The 10,646-nt window shown below is 38.8% G+C and overlaps 1 protein-coding gene across 1 annotated transcript; it reads right to left on the reverse strand.

The window, feature by feature from the left end:
* Positions 1 to 5,977: 5,977 nt before the first annotated feature.
* foxd3 (forkhead box D3) lies at positions 5,978 to 7,813 on the reverse strand. Its single transcript, XM_077717195.1, has one exon. The coding sequence runs from the start codon at positions 7,451 to 7,453 to the stop codon at positions 6,296 to 6,298; it is 1,158 nt and encodes a 385-aa protein (XP_077573321.1). The 5' UTR covers positions 7,454 to 7,813; the 3' UTR covers positions 5,978 to 6,295.
* Positions 7,814 to 10,646: the final 2,833 nt, after the last annotated feature.

Here is a 10,646-nt window from a genome sequence, read left to right on the forward strand (position 1 = left end):
ATTTTCCTGGTTGAAGTGCGGTCACAGACTAGATACAGGTAGGCCACACTCAGAGTGTAATTTCAGTTCAGGGTTATTCGGGGAGATTAGCAAAATTAGATGTACACCGATTGATTAATATGATAGATTATCAATAACATGAGGGTGAGAGTGAATGGTTGTCCTTATCGTGACCCCCACCTCTGGCCTGAAGTCAGCTGGGATAGGCTCTAGCACCCCCACGACCCCAGTGACGATAAAGCGGTTCAGAAAACGAATGAAGGTTCATCCCTAGTTTTATTGTATACAATAGGAAAGCATGATATTTAATGATAAAAAAACTGTTTTTTCGTAAATAATAATTAACATGACCTTCACAGCAGCAACAAAAAATCTGGGATCGGTAGAGGAATGCTCATCAAACACCTATTTAGAAATTCCCATTGGTGAACAGGATAACTGATGATGACCCATGATTGGGTAAGAAAAAAAAGAGCTTTTCTAAATAACTCAGTTCTTTACAAGCAAGAATGGGGGGTCTGGGAATTTGAAGTGGGGTTTACCACACTTTATGTAGAGCGAAAAATCTACCCACGCTTGATCGGGCGTCTTGTGGCGGGAGGTTAGACTATTTTTTTGTTAATATTGACCAATAGTGTCACTTTGTGAGCGGCATGTGGTTTCTCTTTTACACTTTGATTTCTCATCACCAGCATGACACTTACATGTTGACTGTATATTAGGACACTCAATTGTGTTGATGATCAGGCATGCTCTGGTTTTCTAGTGTCACAAATCGCCTGTTCCAAGAAATGTCATGTCATCTAACACTGAGGTTTTTAGGAAATCCCCAAAAATCATGTAGTCTGGGTCAGGCCTTAGTTCGTCCCAGTTGGTTGGGTAATTTAAACACTGATTTGCTGATAGGTACAAACACGTTTTAGAGAAACATATGCTGCCCTCCAAGCAATGTCATTTGCTTGGACACCCTTGCTTATTTCAGCAAGACAATGCCAAATCACATTCTACACGTTTTACAACAGCATAGCTATTTAGTCCAGGAACTAAACATGGCTCTCTACATCTGAATGTCTGAACAGGTCTGATTCCAACCTAGTCTCACATTGAAAATCTTTGGCGGATTATAAAATAAACTATGAACATTACAAAACCTAGCTGGTGAACAATTGAAACTGTATACCATGCAAAAATAAATAAAAAATACACCTACAAAGCTTCAATAATTACTGGTGATAGGTGATATGATATAAGATTGTTAAAAATGACATTGTTCTTTGGCTTTTGGAACGTTTTGTGGCCATAAAATTAGTTTATGATTACTTTCTAAAAACTATAATGTTATCAACATTAAAAAGGCCTTGTAGTGCTTTCAAATAAATACAAATTGAACAGAATTTCAAAATTATTGTATACTGTTATTGTTTTTTTTTTTTAATGTCCCAAGTTCATTGGATTTAAGGTTGCAGAAAATATGAATGGTTTTCAGTGATGGAACATGGCAATATCATGCATAGCCTGTAGTTTTTGATAGTCTGTATACAGAAGTGGGATTAATAAAGCGTCCTCACCTCACAGGTATATTCTCCTCAGTGACCTTTTCTTCTGTTGACACCACCGTCTTTGGTCCTAAGGTGTTAGGTAGACATGTTCCTTGTGGTTGTGGCATCAATTATGTATAAATAATAATAACCTTGGACAACTGCTGATTTGCAATGACACTTTCATTACAAAGCCAGCAGCCAATAACTCACCGATAGTCATTAGTTATTAATGATGGCCACATCAGCTTTACTTTGTCATTTATTGCTTCATCTTGATGCCTTTTTAAATATTCAGTAACTGCTGTGCCTACATTTACTGTCTTTGGTCTCCTTTCTCAAGAAGGCTATTGCTTGTGGTGGAGAAGATGACCTGGTTATTGTGGAGGACTTTTCCAGTGGCAGTGTGTTGTGGAATTTAATGTTGGAATAAATTACTACACACAATTCATTGTCTTGGTACAGATGTTTTCCAGGAATTTCATGTTTTAAATATTTGTTTTGTTAATTAATGAATAGTTTATCAGTACATTTAAAGATAAATTTTCATTAGTATTATTCATTTATTTGTATTATTTCTCATTACCATTCTTGTCATTTTTAATAATTTTCCAAGACTATGTCTTAAATGGCCAGAATGTTCCCGTTCAAAACATTATTTGGTCATTTTTGCTGGCCTCTGCATACTGCCGGATTTTCATTAATATATGTCGCTCCTGATCAAATTTAAATATTTTATGCTCACGGGTAATCTTTTCGGCGGCGTAGTAGCTGAGTGGTTAGCGTGTCTGCCTCACAGTTCTAGGGTCCAAGTTTCAATGCCAGGTGGCTCCGCACAGTGTTGAGTGTTGTATGTTGTCCCCGGGCTCGTGTGGGTTTTCTCCTGGTACTCCGGTATCCTGCCACATCCCAAAAATATGCATGCTATGCTGATTGAGCATTCTAAATCATCCCTAGGTATGAGTGTGAGTGCGAATGGTTGTCCATCTCATGGCGCCCTCCGATTGGCTGGCCACCTTTTTAGGGTGCCCCCCGACTGGTGCCTATAGTCAGCTGGGATAGGCTCCAGCACCCCCCATGACTCCGTAACATGGATTTTTCGAAAGTAGACACATTTTACTGAGCCTATCCCAGCCAACTATGGACACCCAGAATCGGTGGCCAGCCAATCGCACACCTATAGCAATTTAGAGTGTTGAACCAACCTAACATGCATGTTTTTAGGGATTTGGGAGAAAACCGGGGTACCCAGAGGAATCCCACACAAGCCCGGGGAGAACAAGGAAACTCCACACAGTGAGGACCGAACTGAGATTGAACCCTTGACCCTAGAATTGAGAGGCCAACACGCTTTCCACTCATCACCGGGCCGCATAGTTAAAATTGTTATAAAATCATTATGTGTATTTAAAAAGAAAAACAACGCTAAAATGTAGGTTATATTATAGGTCAAATAAGTATTGTTTTTCAACTTATGTTTACCATAAATTAATTTTCTCCACTACTCATCATGCTGGTGGCCAGGGAAAGCTGCAGTCCATCTCAGCTGTTTTAGAGTGAGTAGAGGTCAAAGCCTTGGCTGATAACCATTCAATCCCAAGACTGACACATTAATACAACAACCATTCATTCTCACATTTATTCAAACAGCCAAGTTATGATTTCAATGCAGTTAACTGCTTTTCAGATATGATACACTCAACGAGAACCCTTTTAATTTTGAATGAAACAATTATACTAAATTCCTATAGATAGCTACAAAAAAGGTCATTTTAAAGGTCATATGCCTTTTTCTTCTATGTTAGCCCAATGACAAATTTCTGCTAATTTTTTTTATTATAATTACAATTAGTAATTGTCTTACCCCAACATCATTTGCCTGTTCCCCTCAAACAAACTATGCTGGAATGTGACACAAATAAATTGAATTGTTTTGGCAGAGCAATGGACAGGTGGTTAACATATCTCCGACATAGTGGAGAGGCTTTCATTCCAACATGGACTTTCCCACAGTCCAGAAGCATGTTATCTTAATTGTAGACTCTAATGGCTAATATCGGTGTGAATATGAGTATTTACGTCTATCTGTACCCTCCCTTTTACCCACAGTCAGCTGGCACGGGCTTCGATTTGCTCACAACCCTATGGAAGAATGAAGGAATTGTGTTTGCGACTTTGGTAAAATATCCTGAATAAATTCAACAGTGTTTAGCATACACATTTGCTTCAGAGCAGTGTATTTTTGTGTATTTTTTACTACTTGCTGTTTACACTGTTGTCTGCTTTAGCTATATATTTGTCCTAATTATTGGTCAGTTGACTTGATTTACAAACACGAACAGACATTCATTCTATTGGTAAATGGCTTGGCCTTATTCCATTTGAACATAAAACATTTTTCCTTCTTTTTGATCCAATTTTTACGACATTTAAAACTGAAATTGTGAGATATTTGTAAATAACATGTGGAATAAGAGTAACTAGACAATGTGAACTTTGCCCTCTTGGTATTGTAGAACAGTTGCTTCACTATGTTATTGAGAGAGGCCTCTAAATGTACAGCTACAAACAAGATGATGGATATTTGCCAATAGCATGTTTGCACTTACATTACTTACAGTATTTAAATATGCTACCATTTGTGTGTGTGTGTGTGTGTATATATATATATATATATATATATATATATATATATATATATATATATATATATATATATATATATATATATATATATATATATATATATATATATATATATATATATATATATATATATATATATATATATATATATATATATATATATATATATATATATATATAAAATCCTTTACATACATATTCGACCTGTCAGAAATTTGTGAAAGGTTGCTCTAATGAAATATAAAAAAAATCCACATAGTACATTTAATGAAAAAATGCCTATTATATTTCTATACATTGGACAATTTGGGTGAATCAACTGATAAGAAATTATGATGAATTATTTTGTTCTAGTGTCAAATAGGTAACATGCCCTAGTGGCACGAGTAGTGTTTCTTCATCTCGGCTGCAACATCTGAAAGAGTGAAACAGTGCACGCCCGTGAAAATGCTTTAACGACTTCAGTCACTCGAAACCGGATTTGCTCTCACCTCGGATGACGAAAATGAAGTGGAGATGAAAACACCACTGACAGAGCAACCTTGTTAACTGTGTGTGCACGTTTGTGTTTCCAGCAAGGTCTCATTTCCCATCGAAATTTTATTCCAAACAAATACTTTTTTTTAAATGACTAAAATGCTTCCAATCCTATTACAAAACGTGCACAACTCCATCATCAACTGCAAAATATGACGTTATTATTTTTGTAATAATTACAATATCACTTATATTATGTTTTTTAAACCCTAATACAATTGTCTATAATAGTTTGCAGTTTCAAAAAAATACTACTACTACTATGAAATGTGTGTAATTACTGAAGGGTTTTGCATCATCTTCACCTTCTTCGGTGTCTGACTGTGAACTAAAGCACTGAGTGTGAGGCTCCTTTCTCTTTCCCATGGGGATTGGATATATATAGAGCGCGCACAAGCGCAAAGCAGGGCCGCGCGCACGAACACGCACCATTTGCTGTTTGTGTAAAAGTGATTAGCCAGACACAACTGCGAAACTGTTGAAACTGTGATCTTTGACGAAGACGAGCCACCGAATCCTGTAAAACGACACCAGCAGTGATGTAATATTATAAGGTCTCCTGTCCGATCTCAGTCCAAATGTAATAACTTAACTCAATGTTTATTCTGTTTTGCTTCCAACTGGAGATGTTAGATATATTACGGATGCAGGTGTGTGGGTTTTAAATTGTCAGAAGGAAGTTTTTCAATTTATTTAAAAAAAAATCTTTAGACTGCAAATATATTGTAGAAATACTTTCTGTTATACGTGGATTTTTTTGAATAAGTAAATTGTGTTTTTCACCTGTTTTATGATTGCATAGTTTTGAATGGTAAATATATTTGATCTTCCATTGCAGGTTTATGAATCTAAACCAATTGTACTGGCATGCGTCATATATAAAACGCGTACGTTTTCACTATAGAAAGAATAATCATGAGGTAAAATAGGCTGCAAATATAAATATTCCGCCTCATACATTAGCACGTTGTCGTATTATATAATAAAATTAAAACAGTGTAATTTTACATATCATTTGGTATATAAAATAATAACGTGAAAAATACTTTGGTTTAACATTTTAATATATCAGTATTTTCACTATTGGAATGTCCGCAGTGAATATAAAAAAATAATAAGGGAAATGGATAAATTGTATTCAATTATTTATCTGATTTATTTACAAATAAAGCCAGTGTACAACACAATATACCTACGTTGAATTACATATACTGGACCCCCCCCCCCCCCCCAAACCCCTTATAATAAACATTCTATTTCAGAGCTTTTTGTGTCTTATAGGAAAAATGAAGCAAATTTTCCACATCCTGCTTCCAGTACAAAAAAATGTAAACTAATGATCACACATCTCTAATGGTAATCAAACAAAAACCGACAGAAAAACAAAAAAATCATTTAAAACAAATATTTACAAATATTACCTGTACAGAAATATTTCCTTTTTTAAACGTTTCTCTGCTTGTGAAGATTCTTTACATATATTACACATCGTCCAGTGCTACTACCTATTACACGCCCCTTTGCTGTAATAGTGTATCAATATATAAAAATATGTTTTGTCGTCGGGATAAAAGTCACTGTGATGGCCATTTAGCCGTGCCGGGTGATAAAACATGTCCGGAAAGAATACTGGAAGGTACACTGAGGATGGGGGCGATAGCTGCGGTGGTCCGGCTGAGGGAGAGGGACTGCGCGCTTAGTAGGGCCGACTGAACAGTCACCGGAGGCCGCAAGAAGGCCTGAGCCGAGCCGGCGGTGGACGACGACGAGCTGGACACTCCGATGATGTTCTCTATGCTGAAGGAAGGTCTACTGGAGGGCTCGGACTTGATCATGGACGCCGTGCTAAGACTGTTCAGTTGAAGTTGCAAGCCAGGGCTAAGCTGGGAGTTGAAAGCTTTGCGGTTCAACTCGGCCGACGGTAGTAAAGGAACGCCCGGGGGAAGCAAGGGCCCCACGGGGGGCATGTAGGGGTATTGCAATGCCGCTGCCGGGTGTGAATACGCAGCCGGATGGATGCCGTAGTGCCTCCCGTAAGGACCCCCGAGACCGTACGCCCCGAAACTTTGCATCATAAGAGCAGTCTGGTCCCTGAGAACGTCCGGCTGAACTCGCTTGAACCTTTTCCTCCTCCTGAGGAAGCTGCCGTTGTCGAACATGTCCTCCGAAGCTGGGTCTAGGGTCCAGTAGTTGCCCTTACCGGGGTTGCCAGGTTCCCGGGGGATTTTGACGAAGCAGTCATTGAGCGATAAATTGTGGCGGATGGAGTTTTGCCAGGCTGGGAACTTCTCCCGGTAGTAAGGGAAACGGTTGCTGATGAATTCGCAAATGCCGCTAAGGGTAAGCTTCTTCTGCGGACTTTGGAGGATGGCCATGGTGATGAGCGCGATGTACGAATAAGGCGGCTTCACCAGACTGCTTTTGGGTTTCTGGAGTGGACCACCCGGCGTGGCGCTCTGCTCGTCCCCCTTTCCAGCGCTGTTGTCCCCTTCCCCGGAACTCTCGCAGCACGGACTCCCACCACCGGATCTCATGTCGTCTTTATCCACCTCAATGTCCTCCTCGTCCCGGAGGTCGTGTAGGATGCCCACCCCGGGACTATCGCAGTCACTGTCCCGCTCCATGCAGTCATCATCCCCCTCACCCACCACGTCAATGTCCACGTCCTCCGCCGTGAGAACCGTCTGACCGGACATGTCGTTGGCTCTTTCGCTGCCTCCAGATAGGGTCATCTCACGGCTTACTTAGAGTTCTTTTCCAAAAAAAAGAAGAAAGAAAGAAAGAAAAAAATGTCTTGGAGCCAAAACAAGCGATGGTTGTGATGGGTAGGTCTCAGAACCGCGTCTGTTGACTTTGCGCCGGCCCCTGTCAAGAGCTCGGATGTCTCTCTGTCCAAAGAAGGAGAAAGAGAAACTTCTTTCAAAAGCCCAGCAAGTTGCGTGGAAGTAAGGCGACTCGTGCCTTGACGCCTCCGTCCGTCTTTCCGTCCGTCTTACTTGCGCACTTTTTGTCCCGTCCGGGAGCCACACTTGATGTCACATGCTTTTAAAGGTCGCAGCTTTTAAAAGGGACTCTCTGATAAATTACCCCCCACCGCCTGCCACCACCACCACCACCACCTCAACCTCCACCAAGCCCAGTATATGATGAGGGTCTTACCACGTGGTTATATGACGACATCACCCTCTCCCCCCTTTGCTTCTTCTTCCCCGCAACCCGCTGTTAAACCATGCAAACTGGAGTTGTTTCATGGATTTGTCAACAAAGCAGTCCTGCTTTCCGCTTGTTTCTGGGCTTGCCCGTCATAGACCATTTAACGCAAACGGGAGGAAAACAAGGAAGAGGAGGAGAGAGAGAGAAAGGGGGAGAGAAAATGAGAAAGAGAGAGAGAGAAAATTGCTCCGCCTGATTGAACGATCCAACGCGCATTAACGCGAGCGCGTGAAACAATTGCCGATTAACTTTGCAAATTTCACCAAAGCTGCTGAATGCAATCGACCACACTTCAGGTTGGATGATTGATTCATTTCTCTATGTCTTTTTAAATTGCAATTATTAATGCACAACTATTTTACTTGCAGTTTAAATGGAATGCGTCATACCTGAAGTTTTGCTCTCCCCCTATTTGTATTTGTAAATGCAAAACGTCAATTCAAGTCTATTTATTCCCGCAGGATTAGCCCGGGGGTGGGAAGGATATTGAGCAGCAGCAATGAATGGAGAGAATAACGAATTTCCTTAAGAGTTTGGAAGAGGTGTTAACGACTCCGATCATTGCATGTTTTTACATTTGAAAACAGTAGGAAATGCACCAGCGGGGGAATGCAAAGAGACCATCATTCAGACACATGAAGGTGAGCTGCAAGAGAACATGGAGGCGAAAAAACACGCTTGCTTTACTGCAAACCTTTAAAGAAATCACTAATAATGATTTAATACACAGCATTGTTTCATTTGAACCAGCATGCATGCGATTAAAGTATTTTTTCTCAAAGCTGAAAGCCATTTTGTGGTTTATAAAAATATCCAAAATCGACAATAATGAAATAATAGTGCAAAAAAACCTATTTAAAAACAGAAATATATGGAAATTACCAGTTGTATTGCCAATTAACGAATGCATTTGTTTCCTCGACAATAAAATATTTTAAAAATATTACATAATATTGTTATATTATCGGAATAAAATATTATTCAGTATTTCCCAACACAGAATTGTCTTTATTTTCACTTTCCCCTTTCTCCTTTTATTTCATCTTCACGGCATAAAAGCATAACCCCAGTCTTGTGTCATCTATGAATAATAAACGGTGATAATGAAATAATGAAACCCTATCATTAATGCTCATCGGGGTCAGATGAGGGAAACCCGTGTCTTCTTTCTAGTGTTGATCTTTGCCCGACCTTTGTGATCTAAGAGGCCGTCAATACGGACTACTTAGGACTCATTTAAAGAAAACAGCCATGACACATCTTTGGATTTGCAGATTATTATTTATATATGAATTGCATATATTTGAACATGCCCCTATTTATTAATTGACACTATCTTTATTGCATCTAGGCAAGTGCAGGTGTATTTTTTATACATATATATGTACGTATATTTTTTCTTATTTAAATAAGGCTCTGCGGCAGTGTAGTGTGAAAAGTGTCTGATATAGCTCGCTTGCAGCACAGTCGTCCTTCCTGTGATCTTTTGAAGCCTCATAAATCCGCCCTTACACCACTGCAGTTTGTTAATGAAATGTACATTTAAGCACACACGCACGGCTTAGCGCGACCGAACCTTTTAGTATAACAAGATAAATCGTGTGCGTGTGCACTATCTCCGTGTGTACCGTATTGGAAGACAGGTGATAGAAAGGAAACATCACGTGATCAACCCAAGGCAAGGTATACAAATTAATCATTGTGATCATAATAAGGTGATGCTTTGCTAATTTGGGTGAGTTTTTCCTCCTCTCTCTCTCTTTCTCTTTCATATATACATTGCATTCAATTCCACTTTGGTGGGATCAAAGGTCAGGGTCACCTGTAAAAAAACATATATATTATAAATGGCAAAATACTGTAGTAAAATATGGAGTGAGACATGAGTTTTTAGATCTAACACAATCTTCTAAACGCAAATATTACATCATTATTTTGTGTATAGGTTTAATTTACCATGACATTGATGATCCTTCAAAAACGTCTTTGAGCTGTGCAAAGTGGGGAAAATCAACTATTATAATAGTATTTCATGCCTACATTTTGAACATTTTTCATTTTTTCCCTTCATGAAAATACTCACACTGCAAAAATAAAGATTATTTTGACCACTGAATTTTGTATTTTTGTTCTTGTGACAAATTAAATTCATTTAATTTCCACATTTTGTTTTTGAGCAACATGCATTTCGAGGTCAGAAATTGCTGTTAGTTCAGTATATCTTTAATATTGTGTTGAAACATATCATAATAGAGATAATGAGACAAAAATATACATTATTTTGAAGGTAAATTATCACATTTTACCCTATTGGTTATTTAAATGCTTCAGGGACAATGGCATGAACCCTTTGTGGCGCTTTATTTTATGAAAATATCCTCATTTTCAGCAGTTCTCGCTCTATCAGCCTGTCAAACAAAATATTGGAGCTCATTTTTTACTCGTTCCGTGCACAAATAAGCGTGGGTGTGCATTTCAAAAGATTCTAAATAACATTTTAATCAGCATTTCCCTCAACTCACCATGTTTTTTTTCTTGGTGGATCAGCATAATAAAGCTACGATGACAATTTTCCGTGAATTCTACACACACATGCATTTTTATCAGGCCCGTTTTTGTCCGTTAGATGTCAGCAGGTAGCGGATTTGAAGAGACTGACACGGTACGGGCTATGAAATATTAAACTATGCATTACATGGGTATTAATTTGAA

Source organism: Stigmatopora nigra, chromosome 5 (genome assembly GCF_051989575.1).
Source record: "Stigmatopora nigra isolate UIUO_SnigA chromosome 5, RoL_Snig_1.1, whole genome shotgun sequence".
NCBI classification, from domain to species: domain Eukaryota; kingdom Metazoa; phylum Chordata; class Actinopteri; order Syngnathiformes; family Syngnathidae; genus Stigmatopora; species Stigmatopora nigra.

Coding starts and splice junctions, on each gene's coding strand:
- foxd3 (XM_077717195.1), bottom strand. CDS start 7,453: ATGACCCTATCTGGAGGCAGCGAAAGAGCCAACGACATGTCCGGTCAG.